A 27,837-nucleotide genomic window follows, 5' to 3' on the forward strand; every position below is an offset into this window, starting at 1 on the left:
TGTGGGTGTACTTCCGTTCCTCCCTCCCCAATATCCTCATGTGGGTGCACATCCGATCCTCCCACCCAATATCCTCAACGTGGATGCACATCCGAGCCTCCCTTCCCAATATCCTCATGTGGATGCACATCCGATCCTCCCTCCCCAATATCCGCATGTGGGTGTACATCCGTTTCTCCCTCCCAATATCCTCAACATGGGTGCCCATCCGATCCTCCCACCCAATATCCTCAACGTGGATGCGCATCCGATCCTCCCTCCCCAATATCGTCATGTGGGTGCACATCCAAACCTCCTTCCCCAATATCCTCAATGTGGTGGCACATCCGATCCCTGCTCCCCAATATCCTCATGTGGGTGCACATCCGATTCTCCCTCCCCAATATCCTCATATGGGTGCACATCTGATCGTCCCCCCCAATATCCTCAACGTGGGTGCACATCCGATCGCTGCTCCCCAGTATCCTCATGTGGTTGCACATCTGATCGTCCCTCCCCAATATCCTCATGTGGATGCACATCCGATCCTCCCTCACCAATATCCTCAACGTTGGTGCACATCCGATTTCTGCTCCCCAATATCCTCAACGTGTGTGCTCATCTGATCCTCGCTCCCAAACTTCCTCATGTGGGTGCACATCCGATCCTCCCTCCTCAATATCCTCATGTGGGTGCTCATCCGTTCCTCCCTCCTCAATATCCTCATGTGGGTGCACATCTGATCCTCCCTCCTCAATATCCTCAAGTGTGTGCACATCCGATCCTCCATCCCCAATATCCTCAACCTGGATGCACATCCGATCCTCCCTCCCCAATATCCTCATGTGGGTGTACATCCGATCCTCCCTCCCCAATATCCTCAACGTGGATGCACATCCGATCCTCCCTCCTCAATTTCCTCAGGTTGGTGCACATCCAATCCTCCCTCCCCAATATCCTCAACGTGGATGCACATCTGATCCTCCCTCCTCAATTTCCTCAGGTTGGTGCACATCCAATCCTCCCTCCCCAATATCCTCAACGTGGATGCACATCCGATCCTCCCTCCTCAATTTCCTCAGGTTGGTGCACATCCAATCCTCCCTCCCCAATATCCTCAACGTGGATGCACATCTGATCCTCCCTCCTCAATTTCCTCAGGTTGGTGCACATCCAATCCTCCCTCCCCAATATCCTCAACGTGGATGCACATCCGATCCTCACTCCGCAATATCCACATGTGGGTGCACATCCGATCCTCCCTCCCCAATATCCTCAACGTGGGTGCACATCTGATCCTCCCCAATATCCGCATGTGGGTGCACATCCGATCCACCCTCCCCAATATTCTCATGTCGGAGCACATCCGATCCTCCCTCCCCAATATTCTCATGTCAGAGCACATCTGATTCTCCCTCCCCAATATTCTCAACGTGGGTGCACATCCGATCCCTGCTCCCTAATATCCTAATGTGGTTGCAGATCCGATCCTCCCTCCTCAATATGCTCATGTGGGTGCACATCCAATCCTCCCTCCCAATATCTTCAACGTGTGTGCATGTCCGATCCTCCCTCCTCAATATCCTCAACGTGGATGCACATCCGATCCTCCCTCCCCAATATCCTCATGTGGGTGCACATCCGATCATCCTTCCCCAATGTCCTCAATGTGGATGCACATCCGATCCTCCCTCCCCAATAGCCTCAAGTGTGTGCACTTCCGATCCTCCCTCCTCAATATCCTCATGTGGGTGCACATGTGATCCTCCCTCCCCAATATCCTCAACGTGGGTACACAACCGATCCTCCCTTCCCAATATCCTCAACTGGTTGCACATCGAATCCTCCCTCCACAATATCCGCATTTGGTTTCACATCCGATCCTCCCTCCCCAATATCCTCAATGTGGGTGCACATCCGATCCCTGCTCCCCAATATCCTCATGTGGGTGCAGATCAGATCCTCCCTCCCCAATATCCTCAATGTGGGTGCACATCCGATCCCTGCTCCCCAATATCCTCATGTGGGTGCAGATCCGATCCTCCCTCCCCAATATCCTCAACGTGGGAGCACATCCAATCCTTCCTCCCCAACATCCTCATGTGGGTGTACAACTGATCCTCCCTCCCAATATCCTCAACGTGGATGCACATCCGATCCTCCCTCCTCAATATCCTCATGTCGGTGCACATCCGATCCTCCCTCCCCAACATCCTCATGTGGTAGCACATCCGATCCTCCCGCCCAATATACTGAACGAGGATGCACATCCGAGCCTCCCTTCCCAATATCCTCATGTGGGTGCACATCCGATCATCCCTCCCCAATATCCTCAACGTGGATGCTCATCCGATCCTCCATCCCCAATATCCTCAACGTGGATGCCGATCTGATTCTCCCTCCTCAATTTTCTCATGTTGTGCACATCCAATCCTCCCTCCCCAATATCCTCAACGTTGGTGCACATCCGATTCCTGCTCCCCAATATCCTCAACGTGTGTCCACATCCGATCTTCGCTCCCCAATATCCGCATGTGGGTGCACATCCGATCCTCCCTCCCCAATATCCTCATGTGGGTGCACATCCGATCCTCCCTCCCCAATATCCTAAATGTGTGTGCAGATCCGATCCTCCCTCGTCAATATCCTCAAGTGTGTGCACATCTGATCCTCCCTCCCCAATATCCTCATGTGGGTGTACATCCGATATTCCCTCCCCAATATCCTCAACGTGGATGCACATCCGATCCTCCCTCCTCAATTTCCTCAGGTTGGTGCACATCCAATCCTCCCTCCCCAATATCCTCAACGTGGATGCACATCCGATCCTCCCTCCCCAATATCCACATGTGGGTGCACATCCGATCCTCCCTCCCCAATATCCTCATGTGGGTGCACATCCGATCCTCCCTCCCCAAAATCCTCAATGTGTGTGCACATCCGATCCTCCCTCTTCAATATCCTCAAGTGTGTGCACATCCGATTCTCCCTCCCCAATATCCTCATGTGGTAGCAAATCCCATCCTCCTGCCCAATATACTCAACGTGGATGCACATCCGAGCCTCCCTTCGCAATATCCTCATGTGGATGCACCTCCGATCCTCCCTCCTCAATTTCCTCATGTTGGTGCACATCCGATCCTCCCTCCTCAATATCCTCATGTGGGTGCACATCCGATCCCTGCTCCCCAATATCCTCATGTGGGTGCACATCCGATCCCTGCTCCCCAATATCCTCATGTGGGTGCACATCTGATCCTCCCTCCTCAATATCCTCAAGTGTGTGCACATCCGATCCTCCGTCCCCAATATCCTCAACCTGGATGCACATCCGATCCTCCCTCCCCAATATCCTCAACGTGGATGCACATCCGATCCTCCCTCCTCAATTTCCTCAGGTTGGTGCACATCCAATCCTCTCTCCCCAATATCCTCAACGTGGATGCACATCTGATCCTCCCTCCTCAATTTCCTCAGGTTGGTGCACATCCAATCCTCCCTCCCCAATATCCTCAACGTGGATGCACATCCGATCCTCACTCCGCAATATCCACATGTGGGTGCACATCCGATCCTCCCTCCCCAATATCCTCAACGTGGGTGCACATCTGATCCTCCCCAATATCCGCATGTGGGTGCACATCCGATCCTCCCTCCCCAATATTCTCATGTCGGAGCACATCTGATTCTCCCTCCCCAATATTCTCAACGTGGGTGCACATCCGATCCCTGCTCCCTAATATCCTAATGTGGTTGCAGATCCGATCCTCCCTCCTGAATATGCTCATGTGGGTGCACATCTAATACTCCCTCCCAATATTTTCAACGTGTGTGCATGTCCGATCCTCCCTCCTCAATATCCTCAACGTGGATGCACATCCGATCCTCCCTCCCCAATATCCTCATGTGGGTGCACATCCGATCATCCTTCCCCAATGTCCTGAATGTGGATGCACATCCGATCCTCCCTCCCCAATAGCCTCAAGTGTGTGCACTTCCAATCCTCCCTCCTCAATATCCTCATGTGGGTGCACATGTGATCCTCCCTCCCCAATATCCTCAACGTGGGTACACAACCGATCCTCCCTTCCCAATATCCTCAACTGGTTGCACATCGAATCCTCCCTCCACAATATCCGCATTTGGTTTCACATCCGATCCTCCCTCCCCAATATCCTCAATGTGGGTGCACATCCGATCCCTGCTCCCCAATATCCTCATGTGGGTGCAGATCCGATCCTCCCTCCCCAATATCCTCAACGTGGGAGCACATCCAATCCTTCCTCCCCAACATCCTCATGTGGGTGTACAACTGATCCTCCCTCCCAATATCCTCAACGTGGATGCACATCCGATCCTCCCTCCTCAATATCCTCATGTCGGTGCACATCCGATCCTCCCTCCCCAATATCCTCATGTCGGTGCACATCCGATCCTCCTTTCCCAATATCCTCAATGTGGATGCACATCCGATCCTCCCTCCCCAATATCCTCAATATGGATGCTCATCCGATCCTCCCTCCCCAATATCCTGAAGTGTGTGCACATCCGATCCTCCCTCCCCAATATCCTCAATGTGGATGCACCTCCGATCCTCCCTCCTCAATTTCCTCATGTTGGTGCACATCCGATCCTCCCTCCCCAATATCCTCATGTGGGTGCACATCCGATCCCTGCTCCCCAATATCCTTATGTGGGTGTACATCCGATCCTCCCTCCCCAATATCCTCAACGTGGGTGCACATCCGATCCTCCTTCCCAATATCCTCAACGTGGGTGCACATCCGATCCTCCCTCCCAATATCCTCATGTGGGTGCACATCCAATCCTCCCTCCCCAATATCCTCAACGTGAGTGCACATCCGATCCCTGCTCCCCAATATCGTCAACGTGTGTGCAGATCCGATCTTTGCTCACCAATATCCTCAACATGGGTGCACATCCGATTCCTGCTACACAATATCCTCAACGTGTGTCCACATCCAATCCTCCCTCCCAATATCCTCATGTGGGTGCACATCCGATCCTCCCTCCCAATATCCTTAATGTGGGTGCACATTCGATCCTCCCTCCCTAATATACTCATGTGGTAGCACATCCCATCCTCCAGCCCAATATACTCAACGTGGATGCACATCCGAGTCTGCTTTTCCAATATCCTCATGTGGGTGCACATCCGATCATCCCTCCCCAATATCCTCAACGTGGATGCACTTCCGATCCTCCCTCCACAATATCCTCAACGTGGATGCACATCTGATCCTTCCTCACCAATATCCTCAACGTGTGTGCACATCCGATCCTCGCTCCCCAGTATCCTCATTTGGTTGCACATCCGATCCTCCCTCCTCAATATCCTCATGTGGGTGCACATCCAATCCTCCCTCCTCAATATCCTCAACGTGTGTGCACATCCGATCCTCCATCCCCAATATCCTCAACGTGGATGCAGATCTGATTCTCCCTCCTCAATTTCCTCATGTTGGTGCACATCCAATCCTCCCTCCCCAATATCCTCAACGTGGATGCACATCCGATCCTCCCTCACCAATATCCTCAACGTTGGTGCACATCCGATTCCTGCTCCCCAATATCCTCAACGTGTGCACATCTGATCTTTGCTCCCAAACTTCCTCATGTGGGTGCACATCCGATCCTCCCTCCTCAATATCCTCATGTGGGTGCACATACGTTCCTTCCTCCTCAATATCCTCATGTGGGTGCACATCTGATCCTCCCTCCTCAATATTCTCAAGTGTGTGCACATCCGATCCTCCGTCCCCAATATCCTCATGTGGGTGTACATCCGATCCTCCCTCCCCAATATCCTCATGTGGGTGCACATCCGATCCTCCCTCCTCAATTTCCTCAGGTTGGTGCACATCCAATCCTCCCTCCCCAATATCCTCAACGTGGATGCACATCCGATCCTCCCTCCCCAATATCCTCATGTGGGTGCACATCCGATCCTCCCTCCCCAAAATCCTCAATGTGTGTGCACATCCGATCCTCCCTCTTCAATATCCTCAAGTGTGTGCACATCCAATCCTCCCTCCCCAATATCCTCAGTGGATGCCCATCCGATCCTCCCTCCCCAATATCCTCAACGTGAGTGCACATCCGATTCCTGCTACACAATATCCTCATGTGGGTGCACATCTGATCCTCCCTCCCAATATCCTTAACATGGGTGCACATTCGATCCTCCCTCCCCAATATCCTCAACGTGGATGCTCATCCGATCCTCCATCCCCAATATCCTCAACGTGGATGCAGATCTGATTCTCTCTCCTCAATTTTCTCATGTTGTTGCACATCCAATCCTCCCTCCCCAATATCCTCAACGTGGATGCACATCCGATCCTCCCTCACCAATATCCTCAACGTGGATGCACATCCGATCCTCCCTCCTCAATTTCCTCAGGTTGGTGCACATCCAATCCTCCCTCCCCAATATCCTCAACGTGGATGCACATCCGATCCTCCCTCCCTAATATCCGCATGTGGGTGCACATCCGATCTTCCCTCCCAAACTTCCTCATGTGTGTGCACAGCCGATCCTCCCTCCTCAATACCCTCATGTGGGTGCACATCCGTTCCTCCCTCCTCAATATCCTCATGTGTGTGCACATCTGATCCTCCCTCCTCAATATCCTCATGTGGGTGCACATCTGATCCTCCCTCCTCAATATCCTCATGTGGGTGCACATCCGTTCCTCCCTCCTCAATATCCTCATCTCGGTGCACATCTGATCCGCCCTCCTCAATATCCTCAAGTGTGTGCACATCCGATCCTCCATCCCCAATATCCTCAACCTGGATGCACATCCGATCCTCCCTCACCAATATCCTCAACGTGGATGCACATCCGATCCTCCCTCCTCAATTTCCTCAGGTTGGTGCACATCCAATCCTCCCTCCCCAATATCCTCAACGTGGATGCACATCCGATCCTCCCTCCCCAATGTCTGCATGTTGGTGCACATCCAATCCTCCCTCCCCAATATCCTCAACGTGGGTGCACATCTGATCCTCCCTCCCCAATATCCGCATACCCTAACCCTGGATCAAAATTCCTCGGATTCATTACTCTCTGGCGAATGAGAATGGAGTGTATATTAACATACCCTCTCCTTATCCTCACCATCATCCACCTCCTTCTTGGTGAAGACTGATGTGAAGTGATCTTTAAGGAGCTCATATACTTCTTCTGGATCCATGCATAAATCCTCTTTTATCCTGAAGTGGACCTATCACATACAACAAATGCTGTGTAAATTGAAGCTTTTCCTTTTCAGCTGAGACCAGGATTTTCCAGCCCAAACAGATCGATAAGGGCAGCAGCACAGATCAATGAAACAGATCTACAAAAAACACAGGGGTTTACTAGACTAGGCGAGGCATAGAATATAGGTAGGACTGGGTAGGTTACACTGGAACTGTGGATTATGTTAAATGGTTCACAGCTTGTGTAGAATTCCGATCACTATACTATGGAAAAGGTGTGTTCATAATGGAGGTAGTGCAGAGAAGGTGTGTGGATGTTGCCAAGGCAGCAAAAAAGCACTAGAGTGAAAGATGTTGTAATCAGAACAGAGCCAGACACACTCCCTTTGTTCTCCCCTTTCTCACAAGTTAAAATATAACTTTTATTTGGCACTTCCCCATTGAAACATTGAAAAGTCAAAATGTGTCTTTTTACATCAATGACCAAAACAATAACAGGATTGTGCTGGGACAGCAAGTGATGCTTGCTTCTGGTGTCAACGTAGCAGGCCCACAACTCACTAACCTGAACCTGTGCATCTTTGGAATGTGGGAACAAAGCAGAGCACCTTCTCGATAACGGGAAGAACATACAAACTCCTTACAGATAGCGGTAGGAATCAGCAGGTGATCACTGGAACTGTAATTACACTAAATGCTCCACTACAGTGCTGCCCCATGTGTCTTCTGATTCATTCGAGTTCTGATAAGAGATCACAGAACTGAAAAGAACCAATCTGTTTTCATCTCTGCACAGATGCTGCCTGACGTGCTGAGCATTTCCAGTGTTTTCTGATTTTTAATTTGCATTTCTAGCGTCTGCAATGTTTTGCAACCTTGATTGGGTTGGTCTGGATTTTTAATTATATTTATATTGGCTTTGAGACAGAACATGAAAATTTCAGTTTCTAAAATATCATTTAGTCATTACAATCATAACAACTCCATTTCAACAATAGTGAAAATACACATGGACTAAGATGTTAACTGTCATCAGTGGATCATCAGCTGATCTGCCACCTGTCTTCAGGAGTTTCGGCCCACTTATGATCAAGACTCCCTCGAGGTGGTGGGCCAGCAGTGCTAAAGCACCACCTTCCACTGGTGAGCTTAACAACTTGGCATCTGCCTCTACCAGAGTTGTTGGTTGCTTCCATCCAACAGATAGTCTACTCTTCAGGTATCTATGCAGCTACTGAAGAGTTTACAAAAGATGGATACACTGTCCGACTATCTGTCCCTCTGGACGTACTTAGTCCACACCCATGATGATCCTGTCTCTGCTGCCTCAGCTACAGCTCTGCTGGTTGACTTAGATATCTCCATGCTCCAAGAAGCTTCTCAATGGCAATGTCAATCAATAAATGACATTAGGCTATAAGTAGAGATATTAGAATAGTAGACAAAAGAACAGCATCCAGGAGATTGGTGGTGAGCATTATTTCAAAGGTAAAGTGAATGGGAGAAAGAACATTTATAGAAGGTTTCCTGCAACTGATGATATGACTGGAAATGGGAGATTTGTTAAAGGTGCTGGACACCAACATCACTAACTTGTTATTCTATGAGGGTGAATATGCGCTCTTATTCTTGGACAAAAATGAATGGAAGTTTCCTAAATGCAAATTATATTTTCTCTCTCTTTTATCTCAATTGTCTTTCACTTTGTATGACCTTTCCATTAATCCAGTACTTTATGTATTTGTTCCTTGTTATCACCATATTGCAGTTTAGTTCCCTTCACATGGCATCCTTGTTCATTAAGAGAAGTGCCTTACTGGGAAAGAATCAAAATAAACCCAACAGAAGTGCGGGGATTTAAATTATTTCCAATATTTATCAAAATCAATCGACTTTACAAAAACGAGCATTTGACAGTGAATTATTCAAAACCTATCTTTTCTTTCTCTAACACATTTAAATTATCAGCAGTCCTCAGCGAGCTTTTTCAGCCGCCTAATGTGCTTGCCTTGTAGCCACCTGGTGGAATGTACGTGTATTGCAGGGAGAGGAGATGGCACGAATCTAACAGGGATCAAGCGTCAACTTTATTTGCCATAAATACATTTATATGTATTAGGGGTTTTCTGTGGCGGTTTGTGTGGGAAAAAAACAACTAACTTTCAACAATTATAAAAAGTGAAGAATAATGTTAAAATAAGATTAGATGTTAAAGTATAGATTTACATTTTTTCCTGAAATTGTTATGCATCTCCATGCCTTTCAGCTCTAAGTTGTTGCGATTGCACCAGGACACTAACTTGTTTACCTATTAGTGGTACTTGGATTCATCATCTCTGGTAATTAGTGATGTTGTTCACAAACTTTATTTGTTTAGCTGACGGATCACTGGAAATTAAGTTATTGGTGAATAAAGGAAGTAAGACATTCCCTGTGGAAGGTGGATTGCAGGGGACTTGTAATGACAAAACTTGCATATACCATAGGGCAGCTGCCAGAAGAGAACTCTTTGTGAAATATACCATTAAACAATTTTATTTTAAAATGAAGAACTGCAAAAAAATTCATTTGACTCCACTCTACTTCTGAGAAAGTAGAAAGCATTGGTGCAATTATTCAGTTTGGTTTGGTTTGGATAACTGATTGGAGAATATTAGCTTCCTCCAGCCTTTCCTTGCACTGCATCAATAAAGGTCAATGCAAGTTTTAAGAAAGAATAAAGGGATGACACTAACATTTGGAAGCTGGGGTAATGGAATAGTGGCTTTTAAAGTTTTAATAGTCATTATAAACAGAAAAATATGAGCAGGAGTAGACCATTTGGCTCTTGAAACATGTTATCGTATTCAAATCAATCATATTCCCTGTCTCTATCCATACTCCTTGATGCCTTTTCTGCCTAGAAATCTCAGTGACTTACTTTGCATAGTCTCCTGAGGTAAAGAATATTATAAGTTCATAACCCACTGAACGAAGATATTTCTCGTCATCTCAGTTTTAGATACCTTAATCTATATACTGAAACTCTGACCCCTTGTTCCAGCCAAGGGAAACAATACAGTATGAAGGGGCTCAACCTGAAACTTTGACTGTCTCCAGTTCCCTTAATACATGAAGCCTGATGTTGGATTCCTCCAGTTTTTTATTATTATACCATAAGAGAGGCTTCTGGTGCAACAGTCACTGAAGGCATGCATTCAGCTTAAGCATGCAGTTAATACGACAAATGCTTTGGGAGGGAAAATAAAGCAGCCACGACAGCACAGACTTGATGGGCTGAATGGCCCAATTCTTCTCCTATGACTTGTGGCTTTAGTTTCAGGAGATGATGAGTACTGGAGCAAAGTTTCCAAACTACTATCAATCAAAGGCCTTAGTGAAACCATAACTGGAGTATTGTGTATAGCTTCGGTCTCCTTATCTAAGGAAGGATAAATACATTAATGAATTGCCACAGAGAAGTTGCAATAAAGGTTGCAAAGATTGATTTTTTAATGTAAATAATCAAGGAATGTGGGCTCTTTGCAGGCTGAGCCAGCATGTAATTACCCTTGAGAAGCTGGTGCTGAACTGTCTCTTTGAACTACTGAAGTCATCTTATTATCCTATCAAAATGGATAACTTCAGGTTATATTGCACCTGCCTTGTATTTACTTATTCACTTAACTTCAGAGAGATACAAGGCAGACACAGGCTCATGGGCCCATGAGTCTACACCATTTTTTTGAACTTTAGTCACATTTTCATTAATCTCATCCAGATTCCACCATTCATCTACACACTAAGTGCAACCTGCACTTCTTAAATACGTGGAGAAAATTGCAGCACCCATTGGAAGTCTACAAAGTCACAGGGAGAATGTGAAAATTCCAGACAGCATTCTGGGTCAGAATTGAACCCAGGTCTTTGGCCACTCACTCACTTTGAAGACTACTTGTATCCTCCTTACAACATATAACCCCACCCAACTTTGTGTTAATGGCAAACTTAGAAATATTACATTTGGTTGCCACATCCAAATCATTAGATGGCACAGTAGTGTGGTGACTAGCACAAGGCTTTACAGTACCAGCGACACGGGTTCAATTCCTGCCACTGGATTTGTACGTTCTCCCCGTGACTGTGCAGGTTTTCTCTGGGTGCTCCAATTTCCTCCCACAGTCTAAAGACATTTAACTGGTCATTGCAAGTTGTCCTGGGTTAAATTGGGGGCTGCAGGGCGGCATGGCTCAAAGAGTCAGGAGGGTCATTCTCTGAGCTGTATCTCAATAAATAACTAGTGCGTGGGGATGGGCAATCTGCAAGGCCACATTATAGGGGGTTTAATGGGGGAAGATGCAGAGTCAAACTAGTGAGGGCCTTTGTCTTTAGGGTAAGGCCTATTTTTTCCCCACACACATTGGTTAATGATGACTGGACTTGGTCTCCTGTTGTGCATTATGCTAGTGTTTGTCAGTGGGTCCTCAGATGCAAATCAACGCACACAGGGGACACTTGCATACACACACACATTTGAAGGCCAAATGTCAAGAACCATTGATTCCTTCACAGAAACATTTAAGAGAATAAGCCACATATTAAACTTCCTGAGGTTATTCACCATCTTGCCTCTGCTTCTCAGTACCTACTATGACAATCAAAATGAAATCAATTTAATTATCATACATAGATACAGCTGAACAAGACAACGTACCTTTGGGGCCAAGGTGCAAAACATACATAAAAGCATATTCACTCGATTAAAAAATGTCTATATTGTCCAAGACCCAGAGTGACATGTCCTGCAATTGATGGTACAGACTCCCCGCAGTGTGCAGAAACACACAATCAAGGTCACAACTCCATGGAAAATATGTATTATTCGGTATTAGAATCAGGTCTATTATCACCGACATGTGTCATGAAATTTGTTGTTTCATGGCAGCACTACAGTACACTACATAAAAATTATAAGTTACAATAAGATAAATATCAACAGTGGCTAGATGGGAGATGCCAGAGAGTAGTGGTGGATAATTGTTTATCGGGATGGAGGCCGGTGACTAGCGGGGTGCCTCAGGGATCTGTTTTGGGCCCAATGTTGTTTGTAAAATACATAAATGATCTGGATGATGGGGTGGTAAATTGGATTAGTAAGTTTGCTGATAATACTAAGGTAGGAGGTGTTGTGGATAATGAGGTGGGTTTTCAAAGCTTGCAGGGAGATTTATGCCGGTTAGAAGAATGGGCTGAACGTTGGCAGATAGAGTTTAATGCTGAGAAGTGTGAGGTTCTACATTTCGGCAGGAATAATCCAAATAGAACATACAAGGTAAATGGTAGGGCATTGAGGAATGCAGTGGAACAGAGAGATCTAGGAATAACAGTGCATAGTTCCCTGAAGGTGGAGTCTCATGTAGATAGGGTGGTGAAGAAGGCTTTTGGAACGCTGGCCTTTATAAATCAGAGCATTGAGTACAGAAGTTGGGATGTAATGTTGAAATTGTACAAGGCATTGGTAAGGCCAAATTTAGAATATTGTGTACAGTTCTGGTTCAATTATAGGGAAGTTCAATTATAGGAAAGATATCAATAAGTTAGAGAGAGTGCAGAGACGATTTACTAGGATGATACCTGGGTTTCAGCACTTAAGTTACAGAGAAAGGTTGAACTAGTTAGGTCTCTATTCATTGGAGCGTAGAAGGTTGAGGGGGGATTTGATAGAGGTATTTAAAATTTTGAGAGGGATAGATAGAGTTGACGTGAATAGGCTGTTTCCATTGAGAGTAGGGGAGATTCAAACGAGAGTTCATGATTTGAGAGCTAGGGGGCAGAAGTTTAAGGGAAACACGAGGGGGTATTTCTTTACTCAGAGAGTGATAGCTGTGTGGAATGAGCTTCCTGTAGAAGTAGTAGAGGCCAGTTCACTTGTGTCATTTAAGGTAAAATTGGATAGGAATATTGACAGGAAAGGAGTGGAGGGTTATGGTCTGAGTGTGGGTAGGTGGGACTAGGTGAGATTAATAACTCGGCACGGACTAGGAGGGCTGAGATGGCCTGTTTCCGTACTGTGATTGTTATATGGTCATATGGTTATAAATATAATAAATAAATAATTAGTCCTAAAAGAGAGCAAAATAGTGAGGTAGTGTCCATGGGTGCATGGAATGCACAGAAGTTTAATGGTGGAGGGAAGTTGTTTACGCCCTCCATTGCTCAGGGTCGATCATAGATGTTGCAACCCAGTTGTTTACGTGATATGCAGGCCAGGGCACTACAATGTGGAGAGCAAGTTGTTGTCCATGTGGCAGACTCCCCCTCTCCGTGCAACTGATGAATCTAAAGGAACGGCAGCGACTGACACAGTTTGGCACCAGAGGCATCGCAGGAGTTGCCAGTCAGCGTTGAACTCAACATAGGATTCCAGCTCTGGATTTTTCCTTAGGGTGTACTGCTAAAGCCTTCCCCAGTGGGCATTGCCAACATGCAGTGAACGGTTGAGATCAGAGTTTTCCTTCTCCTCGATGAGCATGGGTGACAAGCCCCAACTGCCTGGTGACCGGTCTTTGCTTTTCACTTGCCAGTAGAAGCTGTTCCGCTGGGCTTAGTACCCAAACCACACATGAAGGCCACAAGCTGGCCTTGGCTGTCAGAGGCTATTAGAGACATGCCATTGGAGCACTTTGCGGGAGCTTAGTCGCACTACCATCTCCAGCTATAATGACTTAAGGAGAGGAAGAACCTGTTCTTGAGGTGCATCTTCAGGCCCGTCCTTACCTTGATTCCTTCACAATAAACTTCCTGAAGTACTTTGCCATTCAGCTGTGACAGTGATGAATTTCACCACTGCATCCAGGTCACTGCTGAGGATGGTCTGATGAATCACCCTGCTATATGGCCTGGAGATATAGATAACCTACCAACAGCATCTCAAAGCATCAAAATATCGATGCACTGCAAAATCAAATCAATTATCCTCTGCCACATCATCATCCACAACAGTAAACCTCTGATCACACTTTACCAAATCCATTAGATAGATCATATCACCCATAAGACTTCAGAAATACTTTCTCAGAATGCAAAGCAGATTTAATATCACTGGCATATTGTGAAATTCATTGTTCTGCTGCAGCAGTGCATTGCAATACATAATGATAAAAACTATAAATTAGAATAAATAAATATTAAAAAGCTAAATTAAATGAGTAGTGCAAAAAGAGGGAAGGATACTGAGGAAGTGGTCATGGGTTCATTGTCCATTCAGAAATCTGATGGCAGAGGGGCAGAAACTGTTCCTGAAATGCTGAGTGTGAGTCTTCAGGCTCCTATATTTCCTCTTTGATGGCACCAAAGGCATATCCTGGGTGATGGGGGAACTTGACAATGGATGATGCCTTTTTAAGGAGTAATTGATACAGGGGAGGCTAGTAGCCGTGATGGAGCTGGCTGAGTTTGCAACTTTCTGCAGCTTTTTCTCAACCAGTGTTGTATACAAAATTGAGTGTCATTGGTGACATACCAATTCCACTCAAACTCCTAATGAAATATAGCCGCTGTCACACGTTCTTTGGAATTGCATCAGTATTTGAGCCCAAGATAGATATTCAGAGATATTGACACACAGGAACTTGAAACTGTTCTGCCTTCGCACATGCTGATCCTTCAATGAGAGCTGATATGTGCATTCACCTGACTTACCCTTCCTGAAGTTCACAATCAATTCTTCGGATTACCAACACTAAGTGCAAGGTTGTTGCTGTGACACCACTCAATTAGCTGATCTACCTCGTTCTTGTACACGTCACCAGCTGAAATTCAGACAACAATATTTGTCTTGTCAGCAGATTGTAGATGTGCTTGAGCTGTGCCTAGCCACACAGTCATGGAGTTAGAGAGGGTAGGGCAGTGGGTTAAGCACACACCCTTGTGATATACAGGACTAGTGTTGATTGTCAACGAGGAGATGTTACTTCCGTTCTACACAAATTGTGGTCTCTCGGTGACCAAGTCAAGGATCCAGTTGCAGAGGGAGGTACAGAGGCCCAGGTTTTAGTTCTTTTTGAATAGAACTGAAGGAATGTTTGTATTAAATGCTGAACCGTAATCAGTAAACAGCAGCCTGACGAGAGCACAGTATTATTATTGTCTGGGTGTTCCAAGGCCCAGTGGACAGCCGGTGAGATTGCATCCACTGTAGACCTCTTGGGCAAATTGCAGCTGGTCCAGGGCCTTGCTTAGGCAGGAGTTGATTCAGGCAAGGACCAACCTGGCAGAGCACTTCATCGCAGTAGATGTGAGTGCCACTGGGTGATAGTCATTGAGGCAGCTGGCCCTGCTCTTCTTGGGCACTGATAGGGGTAGCATAGTTATTGACACAACGCTTTACAGTACCAGTTCAATTCTTGCCGCTGTCTGTAACGAGTTTGTACATTCCCCCCCCACCCCCGGTAACCGCATGGGTTTCCTCCAGGTACTCCAGTTTCTTTCCACAGTCCAACAAAGGCGTACTAGTTGGTAGGTTCTTTGGTCATTGTCAATTGTTCGGTGATTAGGCTAGGATTAAATCGGTGGGCTGCTGGGAGGAGGCGCGGCTCGAAGGGGCCTATTCCGCGCAATAAATAAACGATTGCCGCTCTTTTGAAACAGCTGGGAGCCTCCGACTGCAGACTCCGATATATACTCCCTTGTCACTACTCGACTAATCCATCAATTCAGGCAGCAAGTGGTGAAAGATGTTAGTGAAGGGTATTTTACTTGCTGAACGGAGCAGGAGCGTCCTTCCCCACTCTGACAGAGTACTCATGGAGAAGGTGTTCAACGTGCAGCCGGGCTGGGTGGAGTTACAAGGTCTACAGAACGGCGTAATTAAAGCAACAGGTTGTCCGCGACTGACAGAGGGAAGGCACCTAAGAGCGTTTAACGAGGAACAGAGCTGGCTCGGGAGTGTTGCGATTGGTCAGCTAGTGGAAGAGGCAGAACTAGTTCGGGCACTTCGGTGGTCGGGGATTGGCCAGACCCCACGACGGGGGCGGATCTAATTGTGGATTGGTCAGCCCCGGAAGGGGGCGGAGTCAGCGCTGAGTGAAGGGTCGTCCGGGAAACGGTCTTTTCATCGCCATGTTGATCACGCTGTGTTACGTTTACCTCTGGCTGCGCTTCCAGAAGTGCTATGCCATGGTCATCTGCCGGGTCGTGCGGCGTTTCCACCGCAGTGCCAGCCTGTCCTTCGTCGTCCTGCCGCCCGATGGCGGCTCCAGGCCTCGCAGCGGCAGCCCCGGAGTCTCAGTGGAGAAGATCTGTCTCCGGCTCGCCGACAGGGCTTTCCTCCTCGCCGAGCCCCAGCAGGTGAACTCCTCCCTCCTTAAGAAGTTTGTTGCTGTGATTGCACTTGATGTGGTGACCTGTGTGTCGCATCAGGGCTTCCCTACTGGAGCTGCGTATATGGCAGGGAAATTTCACTCGCCGCATTAGCAGTGTTTACAGAGATTTTGTCCTTTTGAACTTTACTATTTTATAGTGCATTTATATCGTTGGCCACTTTTTGGGCGTGGAATTTTCTCCCTCCCGGAATGATTGCATTAAATTTGTGCTCAACAATATAACAATGTATAAACTAACAATTGAGCATTAAATATTGATTCCAACTCTTTCCCCTTCATGCACAATCTCTCGTGTTATTTTGTAGTGAAATGCACTCTGTAGCCATGGTAACTAGATTACACGTGTGTGCACAGTGTGTATTTATCTTTAATTCAAGCGAATTTTTTAAAAGGTTCAATTAGTATGTGAACCACATCCACATTTTGTGGTGCAGGTATTTGTAATTTAGATGCAAATAAAGTGGATGGCTGTTTTGTCTGGGACTTGGTAAACTTCTGTTCATGTATGTTAGATGTCCATTTTTACAAGAAAGACGTTTGGGTTTCTCAGTGGATCTGCCTCTTTAACAGAGAACATTGCGAATTGATGAATGTATTTTATGTTGTTTAAACATATCCGTAATAAGGAAGCTGCAGGAATTGGACTAAGAATAGCTCATATTCACAGAGGCGATAAAGATGAAAGAAAATGTGAGAAATGTGCTTGAAATGTACAAGGTTCTGAGGGGGGATTGACAGGGTGGATTTCCTCTGACCCTCTGTGAAGAGTTGGTATATTTGAGTTCAAATCTTATCAGTTTTGTCTGTTTTCAGTACTGGCTTGTTGATCTGTTTTGTAAGTTATCAGCACCAAATGTTTTCATAGAGCCATAAAGCTGTGATGTTTTGTAACTCCAAAACACACAAAATAATTGATAGGTAAACAAGGGAGGTGGGAGATAATATGTTCAGTTTTTACTTCATACACAGACATATAACGTGGTGTGAGATGAATACTATGCATGTACTTTTACACATAACCATAATGATTTAAACAATATATTTACTGTATTACTCAAATATTACTGGAAGATTAAATACACAACCCTCCACCTTGCTTAGCTATAAACTCTAACCCAATGTAGAATGCATCTCAACTTGTGTACACAGCCCATTTTGGGCACTCGCCTACAAAGTATCCCAGGACACCATTAGGAAGCGGTGTCTCAGAAAGGCAGCGTCCATTATTAAAGACCTCCAGCACCCAGGGCATGCACTTGTTTCACTGTTACCATCAGGTAAGAGATACAGAAGCCTGAAGGCACACACTCAGCGATTCAGGAACAGCTTCTTCCCCTCAGCCATCCAATTCCTAAATGGACGTTGAAGCTTTGGACACTACCTCACATTTTTAAAATATACAGTATTTCTGTTTTTGCACAGTTTTAAAATAGTCTATTCAATATATGTAATTGATTTACTTGTTTATTTATTATGTTTTATTTTATTTATTATTATTTTTTCTCTCTCTCTCTGCTAGATTATGTATTGCATGGCACTGCTGCTGCTAAGATAACAAATTACACATCACATACTAGTGATAATAAACCTGATTCTGATTCTATGACATAATCTGGCTTTACTTGAGCACTTCTTACTCCTTTTCGAACCTTGCCCCCTCTGAATGCACTGCCCTTCACTCTTTCTGCACCAATCCCAACCTTGCTATCAAACCTGTGCTGATGGAGTGTGATTGATTGACCTCTCTACCTTGTTCAGGCCAGTTGGCAACTCTCAGACACCACCTCTTACCTACCCCTTGAAGAAGATCCTACTCTGGACCATCAGAAAAATCTCTGATACCATTATTGACCTCAGCAACTCTGGAGAACTCACATCAACTGCCACCATAGTTCCCTCTCATTGCTTGCTTCTTCCTCCTACCCAAGATCTACAGACCTGACTGTCTGGGTAAGCCCATTGACTCTGCCTGCTCCTGCCCCACTGAACACATGCTCTCATACCTCGACTTCATTCTGTCCCCCTTGGTTCAGACCTTTCCCACCTACATCCATAACACTGCTTGTGCCCTTGAGCTCCCCAGTAACTTTCAATGCCCTGGCCCTGATAGCCTAATTTACCCCATGGATGCTTAGTCCCTATACACTTCTGTCTCCCATCAAGGAAGCCCTAAAGTTGTCCAATTCTTTTTCAATAAAAGAACCAATCATTTCTCCTCCCTTTCACCACCACCCTCCTCCATCTGGTAGAACTGGTCCTTGCCCTCAACAATTTCTCCTCTGGCTCCTCCCAATTTCTCCAGACTCGAGGGGTAGCCATGGGCACCTGCATGCGCTCCACCAATGCCAACCTTTTTGTTGGCTACTTAGAATAGTCCATGTTCCAAGCCTTCCCTGCTAATGTTCTTCAACTTTTCCTCTGCTAGATTGATGACTGTATTGGTGCTGTTTCAACTTTGCCTCAGCTTCCAACCTGCCCTTAAGTTCACTTGCCCCATTTCCGACATCTCCCTCCTCTTTCTCGATCTCTCTGCCTCCATCTCTGGAGACAAACTTTTATAAATTTGCCCTGTCTCCCGTAAAAATACTATTTCCTTTTCTCAGTTCCTTTGTTTACGCTGCATGTGCTCCCAGAATGTGTCTTACCATTTCAGAACATTAGAAATGTCCTCCTTCGAAGAATGGGGTTTCCCTTCCTCCACCATTTATGCTGCCCTCACCCACATCTCCTCCATTTCACAGACATCTATGCTCACCCCATCTCCTTGCTGCCTTAACAGTGATAGATGGGGATAAGAGGAACCTTACCTGTCACTCCAAATCCACGTGTCATTCTCCGCAAAAAATACCATCTCCAAAGAGATCCTACCACTAAACACATCTTCGCCTTGCCCCCATTCTCTGCTTTCTGTAGGTATCGCTCCCTCTATGATTCCCTTGTCCATTCACCCTTCCGTGCACTTATCCCTGCAAGTGGCGACCTGCCTATTCACCTCCTCCCTCACCTCCATTCAGAATCCCAAACAGTCCTTCCAGGTGAGGTAACACTTCACCTGCGAATCTGGGGTTGTCTATTGTATCCAGTGCTCCCGATGTGGCCTCCTCTACATTGGTGAGACCCGTTGTAAATTGGGGCTCTGTTTTGCTGATCACCTCTGCTCCATCCATCAAAAGCAGAACTTCCTGCTGGCAAACATTTTAATCCCAATTCTCGTTTCGATATGTCAGTCCCTGGCCTTCTGTTGTGCCTTAATGAAGCTATTCTCGGGGTGGGGTGGGGGGGAAGGAGCAATACCTTGTATTCTGTCAGGTTAGCCTCCAACTTGATGATGTGAATATCTATTTCTCCTTCTGGTAAAAAGAAAAAATCCTCCCCCTTCTCTACTCTGGCCTTTTACTACTTACCTGCCTATTACCTCCCCCAGTGCCCACCCTTATTTACTTTCTCCTTTGGACAACTCTCTTCTATTAGATAGCTTCTTCTCCAGCCCTTTATCTTTCCTACTCACCTGGTTTTGCCCATCACCTATGTCAGGGGTCACCAACCTTTTTTGCACCACGGACCGGTTTAATATTGACAATATTCTTGCGGACCGGCCAACGGTGGGGGTGTTAATCATGACTGGAATATAGGTGATAAGTCAACTATAAGTCACTTATAAATGGCTAATACACTCAATTTCATTTCTAAAAGGGTTTATCTAATGAATTTAATATTAAAGACACAGCGCATATTTTCCTCGCATGAACATAGTGATAAGTCAATTATAACTCATAAGTCAATAGCATCATAACATTTTAAGTAACGTTTGGATATTAAACTGGGTGCATATTTTCCTGGTATGAACATATAAAATCATTGCAACACACCAGTGAGAGGACAAGGTAAGGGCCGGAGGTGCCCGTACTGGGGCTGCGGCGGTCGCAGTCCAGAGAGAGCGACCGACCGAGGGGAGTGCGACAGGGTGCGTGCCTTCCCCCCTTGTAGGTAGGATTTATTGGCCGACAGAGGTTTGGCTTGAGGGTTGACTTTCAGTAGGTCACAGCAAGGTAGCTGCTCTGCTACTAACGAAACCCTGAGCCTGAATGAGGTTGTCTGTGAATATTTTTTAGCACTGGGTTCCCCACGAACATTCGATGTGCTAAACAGGTTGCGAGTCGGCGCCCATCTGTCTGTGCTCCAGGCCAGTACCAACGGCAATTCTTGCCGGCCGCGTGAGGCCGACCAGTGATCCCTGGCGCGAGGGTGTCACTGCGTTTAGGCGACTGATGACCTCGCATGGGTAATGACTGCGCCTGTGTCCAAGTTCAACAGCGGGCGAGACAGGGAATGAAGAAAGGTGCAGCTGACTCATATCGTTTCATATTGCCAAATCATATCATTTCCACATGGCCTGGTAGCACATGCTTGGGGACCACTGACTTAGCTATCCTCCTACCTCTCGCCCAACCTTTTTATTCTGACATCCTTTCCAGCTCTGAAGAATGATTACGACTTGAAACATTGACTGTATGTTTATTTCCTCCAGCAATTTCTGTGTTTTGCTTTTGATATCCAAGGTCTACAGAATTTCTTGCGTTTATATAATACAACTACTATATGGACATCCATTTTAAATTTTAAGTTGTCCCATTCAGGCCTGAAGATTCAATGATTGTGGAGGCTTTTTTACTCTTGTGGGATCAGCCTGCTTGGCAGGTGAGACTTGTGGCTGTGAAACTATCTCGGCTTCTGGAGCCTGCTCCCTGGTGGTTGTAGTTGACTCTGGGACTGCAGGAAGTGATCTGACAGCTCTGGAGTTGACTCTGAACACTTTCCTTTTGGATGTGTTGGCATTCTGAACAATGCAGGGCAAGGCTTCATTGGATGCTGTGAACCACAATGTGTGAGTACACTATCTGACATCGCCATTTCCCTTGTCTTGTGGAAAGCCACCTCACACTGCTTTGTCCATGGTCATTTCTTCCCAGTTTGCGGTAATGAGTTCGGGGGGGGGGGGTGTGGAGCACAGTAGCCGGGTTTGGCAGGTGCCTGTTGTAGTAATTGACACATCCTGAAAAAGGACAGCAACTGTGACACATTCTTTGGGGCACTGCTTGAATTTTCTCAGCACTCTTGTGTAATCAGCGTGGGTTGATGCTGTGACTGCAGTGAGTGACGCTTAGTTTAAAGAATTTACCTTTGTTACATCATGCTCTGAGGGCATAATCTTCCAGGCTTTTTAACATTGTTTTGAGATTTTCCTTGTCATCCTTACTGGTAACAGTAATGTCATCCAGACAACACTGAGTGCCTGAAGAGCCTGGGTAGCACCTGGTCCATAAGCTTTCTGCCAGAGCGCAGGTGCAGATGCTGCTCCAAAAATAAGCCTGTTATGGTGATAAAACCTTTGCGTGTTTATGGTGAGAAACGCTTTGGACTCTTCCATCTCCATCTGTAGGTAGCCCTCTGCTGAGTCCACATTGCTGAAGTGTTTTCCACTTCAAGTTTGCAAAAGTTTGCAAAGATACCCTCTATCCTGGGCAGAGGGAATTTATTTACTTTCAATACTGGGCTGATGGTGACGTCAGATCCTGACAGACACATTCTTCTAGGCTCCTCTCAACCTTGGAAAGAATTCCTTCAGTCTCTATGCGATCTAGTTCACTGACTACTTTATCATGGATGTTATATAGCTTTGTAAAACTTTGGTGTGGCATTTTCATTTAACACTATATTACCCTTGATATGTTTGAGTTTTTCTTGAACATTGCTGTGGCATTATTCAATACCCTTCCTTAATTCTCTTTCAGTTGACTCTTTTGCAGGGGATTTGGCATGCAAATAGTGGCTGGATCTCCAATCAAGTTGTAGTTGTCTCAGCCCGCAATGTTAGCTCTCCAGTTGTACTACAGACAAGCATAATGTAGCTTGTTGTATTTCACTGTTTTGAATGTCATTCTCACAGGAATGATCTTTTCTTCAGTATGAGTTCTTAGCTGGGTATCTTCAGGCTTCATTCAAACTCATTTTGTGGAATGAGTGAAACTGCTGAGCTAGTATCCAATTCCATTTTAAATAATTTGCTGTGTACTTCTGGTGTAAGCCATATTGCTTGTCTGTTGGTTTTCTCAAGGCTACTTCGTCCTGGGTCACTCTCAACATGATGAAGTTTTTCATCAAGAGCATGCAGATTCGTTCTCATTTTGACTTTTTATCTTTATTTTGTCTGTCCAGCATGCTCTTTATGTGTATCCTACTTTGTTGCATTTTCTGCAATTTGGCCTTTAAATCTACACTGGTCTACTGTATGTGAGTCCCTGCCACATAATTTGTTCGGCCAGACACATTTTTGTTTAAATGTTGCAATTTTGTTCACATTCACTTTCATTCCTGACTGCAAATTAATTGTGTCTCTGTCTGCAGTTTCATGGGTACAGCTATTTCAACTGCTCCTTTAAATGCAAGTTGTGCTTCATTGAGGAGCTATTTTTAAAGGTTTGTTGTAGGATTCCACAAATTAAGTGATCTTTCATTGCTTCATTAAGTCTATTTCTGAACTGGCAATGCTGAGATAATCTCTTCAATTGAAAAATGAATGCTGAAATGGACTCCCTTTTGATTCCTAAAGTGCTCTGCAGTCGACAATGGTTTTGGTTCTAAATGTTTCTGCGTTACTTTCATGATATTAGCAAAGCTCATTTCAGCTGATTTAGTTGGAGCAATTACATTTCTAAGTTAATCTTATGCCTTTAAATCCCGTGCACTCAGCACTGTACACTGGTACTTGTTTCTCATCGGCTATTTCATTTGCTTTAAAATATTGCTCAATCTGTTCAGTGTTCATGTTCCTGTTATCTTTCCTGTAATCAAACACATCAGTCTTTCCAATGCAGTCAGCTATTTCTGCTCTTATTTTTTTTTAATGATTATTATTACCAGGTGCTCATTGTTTATGAACACATGGAAATCTCAATTTTCTGCCCTTTGTTTACTTGATTGTCTTTCATTTTGTGAAGAAAACCTCCTGCACTTTTTAAAACTCAGACATCTTGTTGCACTCTAGCAGGTAGCTAATTGTCTCAGGTTCATTTTTAAAAGTACCTCATTGCCATTGTATGTTTTGTGACTCCAAAACACAAAACTAATTGAAAAGAAAAAAAAGAGAGCTGGGGGATAACTCATGTACGCTCATTTTTACTTTAAACTGAGGCGCACACATGTGGTGTGGTGGTGTGGTGATGTGTGCCATGCACATACTTTTACATTCAACCTGCATTAAATTAAACAAATGTTTACTCAAACAATATATTTACAATATTACTGAAATATTAAATACACAACTACTTGGCCATAGCATCTTGTCCATAGCTCACTTGTCCATGCTTAACCAAGCTGTCTAAGCTAAACATCTGCTTGTGTTTGGCCCATATTCCTCCAAACCTTTCCTATTGATGTACTGTAACTGTTCAAATGCCTGTCAAATATATCATATTGCTATAACATAATGCTATAACTCCTGTACTCAAACATTTGTGCGTGTGTTATCCTGTACTCAGCATTCTGACCGTTGAAGGCAAGTGTGCCAGATGCCTCCTTCACCACATCTGCCTGTGGCACTACTTTCACGGAACAGCATTTCTGCCACCAACAGGTCTTTCTGTTCTACAACACTCCCCAGGGCCCTATCATTTAATGTGTGCTTCCTGCCCTGGTTTGAATTACCAAAAATTATTTGAATTAAACTCCATCTGCCATTCTTCAGCCCAATTGATCAAGATCTTGTGTATTTTTAAGTAACCTTCATTGCTCGCTATACGCTGAATTTTAGTGTCACCTGAGGATTTCGTAACCATGCCATCTACGTTCATCTGTCTGTCCATGATATGATTATATTTTGTTTCTCCAACTGTTGTATTAGTATGCTGACTTAAATATACATTGCTTCTTACCCTGTGGGTTTCCTTTGCAAGCTATTTCGTGTAGTTAGTCATGTTCTATCCCAGCTTCACTGGATGTACCTATGATGTTTGATTCGCACCCAATTGATTCTTGAATCCATTTTCTGGACACCGGTAACTACAGTTTTTGTGTGGTATTGTATTATAATTGACTGTATAGCAGCAATGTGAAAAATATTCAACTCTACTGATTTAGTGATCGGTTGCTTGAAATTCTAATAATTCTTTAGAAAGTAACCATATTTTTTTTATTTTACTTTATGGGTGTGGGCATTGCCAGCTATGCCAGCATTTATTGCTAATCCCTAGTTACCTTTGAGAAGCTGGTGATGAGCTGCCTTCCCGAACTGCTACAGTCCCTGAGGTGTGGGTACACCCACAGTGCTATTAGGGAGGGAATTCCATGATTTTAATCCAGTGATAATGGAGGAACGGCAATATGTTTCCAAATTAGGATGGTGAAGTGACTTGGAGGGCGATTTCCAAGTGGTGGTGTTCCCAGGTATCTGCTGATCTTTTCTTTTTAGATGGTAGTGGTCGTGACTATGGAAAGTGCTGCCTTAGAAACTTTGTGTTGTTGTAGTGCATCTTGTAGATAGTACCTCCACATCTGGATACATCCCCAGTTCTGCAACTGTTCTTCGATGGTGGAGGGATGTAGAAGGAGTCCCAATCAAGTTGGCAGCCTTATACTAGATGGTGTCAGGCTTCTTGATTGTTGATGGAGCTGCACTCATGCAGGGGAGTGGTGAGTATTCCTGACCTGAGTCTTGTAAATGGTGGACAGGCTTTGGGGAGTCAAAAGGTGCATTACACGCTGCAGGATTCCTAGCCTTTGACCTGCTTTGGTAACCACAGTGTTTATATGGCTAGACCAATTCAGTGTCCTATCAATGGTAACCCCCAGGATGTTGATAGTATGGGATTCAGTGATGGTGATGCCACTGAATGTCAAGGGATGATGGTTAGAGCCTCTTTTGTTGGAGATTGTCGATGTCTGACATTTGCGTGGCTCAAATGTTACATGCCACTTGTCAGCCCAAGTCTGGATATTGTCCAGGTCCTGCTGTAATTGTGTATGACCTGCTTCACTATCTGAGGAGTCACGAATGGTGCAGAACATTGTGTAGTCATCTGTTAACATCCCCACTTCTGACCTTATGGAAGGAAGGTCATAGGTGAAGCAGCTGAAGATGTTTGGTCCTAGGACATTATCCTGAGGAATTTCTGCAATGATGTTCTGATGATGAGATGATTGACCTCCAACCACCACAACCATCTTCCTTTGTGTTGGGTATGATTTCAACCAGCGGAAGGTTTTTCCCCTAATTCCCATTGACTCCATTTTAGCTAGGACACCTTGATGCCATACATGGTCAAATGCTGCCTTGATGTCAAGTGCTATCATTCTCACTTTACCTCTGGTATTTAGCTATTTGGTCCATGTTTGGACCAAGGAGGTGATGATGTCCGGAGCTGAGTGGCCTTGACTGAACCCAAACTGGGCATTGATAAGCAGGTTATTGCCGAGCAGGTGCTGCATGATAGCGCTATTGATGTCCCCTTCCATTACTTTTCTGATGATTGAGAGTAGGCAGATAGGGCAGTAATTGGCCGGGTTAGACTTGTCCTGTGTGCAGGACATACCTGGGCAATTTTCCACATTGCCGGGTAGATGCTGCTGTTGTAGCTGTACTAGAACAGCTTGGCTAATGGTGCAGCAAGTTCTGGAGCACAATTCTTCAGGACTATTGCCTGGATTTGTTAACATTGTTTCCCAATCTACCATAACCAGATTGTACCTTGTACTTGTTTATTTCCTTCAGATTTAAGACTGCGATTTCAGATCAAACTGAATCATTTTTAATGCAAGATTTATCATATTGTGATCACTTTCTGGTTACATAATACAAGATCTAAAAGAACCTGTTGGTTCCTGAACATGCTGATCAGAAAGTCAACTTCTGCACTCCATAAATGATTCCCCTCTATATGATGGACTAATCCATTGAATATTATATAATGCTTGTAGTATCTGCATCTTTCTTAGTTTGCAATTTGGTCTATACCATTACTGTTTTGATGTCTATAAAACTTAGTTTAATTTTTGGCCTTTCATGTTTTTTAACTTCATGTTATCTAAACAGTCACCTCCCCAAGGCAGTAAATCTGATCAGCCATTCTCCCCCCACTCCCCCCCCGCCCACCAGACCCCTCTCTCTTACCTCAGTCACTGAACTGAATTGTAAGCACGTTAAACCACTTTTTATAATGCTGTTTACATTGTAAGTATGTGCTGGTATTTATGCATATTTTACTTCATATCTGTACTTTATCCTCTAACTTTATTTTTTGTTATTCTTTATTCTCAAAGTAAATTTATTAACATTCCTAACTATGCTTCTGGAATATTTTGTATTATTTTTTAAATTATTTGTGGTAATATTACTATGTGTTGCATATAGAAACATAGAAAATAGGTGCAGGAGTAGGCCATTTGGCCCTTCGAGCCTGTACCGCCATTCAGTATGATCATGGCTGATCATCCAACTCAGAACACTGTGTACCTGCCTCCTCTCCATACCCCCTGATCCCTTTAGCCACAAGAGCCTTATCTAACTCCCTCTCAAATATAGCCAATGAACTGGCCTCAACCGTTTCCTGTGGCAGAGAATTCCACAGATTCACCACTCTCTGGGTGAAGAAGTTTTTCCTCATCTCGGTCCTAAAAGGCTTCCCCTTTATCCTTAAACTGTGACCCCTCATTCTGGACTTCCCCAACATCGGAAACAATCTTCCTGCATCTAGTCTGTCCAATCCCTTTAGAATTTTATGAGTTATACGTACTGTGTTGTGCACCTTGGCCCAGAGGGATGTTCTTTTATTTGGTGGTATACGATCGAATGTTAATAAACTTGTATGTGTACTAATTTAACTTGCTGATTGTTGTATTTATTGTTCAATATATTGACAAATATAAAACATCAAAATATTCCTTTCGTTTTGATAATTTTGCAATATATCAATATATTGCAGGGAGAGGAAAATATAATAATGTTCTGCTACAATTTAGTAAGCTTGAGGACAGGGGATCAAATACAAACCAAAATCTTGTAGATTTGATGAAGATTGGTGTTACGATTGGAGAAGTGAAACATGAGCCTTGTCAGATTGACACTGAACATTGTGCTTTAGCCCTTTTGGCCAGGCAGAATGTGGTGTGTATTTATACTGGCAGTTAGAGCCATACTGGTTGGAGTGAATGATTCCGAGAGGAGAAGCCAAGGCAGAGGAATTCCGATGCCTGTCCAGTTAAGCCGGGTACAAGA

The 27,837-nt window shown here is 44.9% G+C and overlaps 1 protein-coding gene and 1 long non-coding RNA gene across 4 annotated transcripts in view; one reads left to right on the forward strand and one right to left on the reverse strand.

Annotated features, from left to right (window-relative positions):
* LOC132393506 (uncharacterized) overlaps window positions 1-14,991 on the reverse strand; it is a 251,644-nt gene extending 236,653 nt beyond the window's left edge. Inside the window, exons 1-2 of the long non-coding RNA XR_009511892.1 lie at window positions 14,887-14,991; window positions 7,107-7,229 (exon numbers count right to left, since the gene is read on the reverse strand). This is a non-coding gene — a long non-coding RNA (uncharacterized LOC132393506). The remainder of the gene's footprint in view (window positions 1-7,106; window positions 7,230-14,886) is intronic.
* A 1,187-nt stretch (window positions 14,992-16,178) lies between these two features.
* The window catches only part of hlcs (holocarboxylase synthetase (biotin-(proprionyl-CoA-carboxylase (ATP-hydrolysing)) ligase)), a 192,737-nt gene continuing 181,078 nt past the window's right edge, over window positions 16,179-27,837 (forward strand). For all 3 annotated transcript variants that reach the window (XR_009511888.1, XR_009511889.1, XM_059968844.1), the window contains exon 1: window positions 16,179-16,533. Coding sequence is in view for 1 of the 3 variants with exons in the window: in XM_059968844.1 (XP_059824827.1) it covers window positions 16,306-16,533 (228 nt within the window). In the remaining 2 variants the exon portion in view is untranslated. The remainder of the gene's footprint in view (window positions 16,534-27,837) is intronic.

Source organism: Hypanus sabinus, chromosome 4 (assembly GCF_030144855.1).
Source record: "Hypanus sabinus isolate sHypSab1 chromosome 4, sHypSab1.hap1, whole genome shotgun sequence".
NCBI lineage: Eukaryota > Metazoa > Chordata > Chondrichthyes > Myliobatiformes > Dasyatidae > Hypanus > Hypanus sabinus.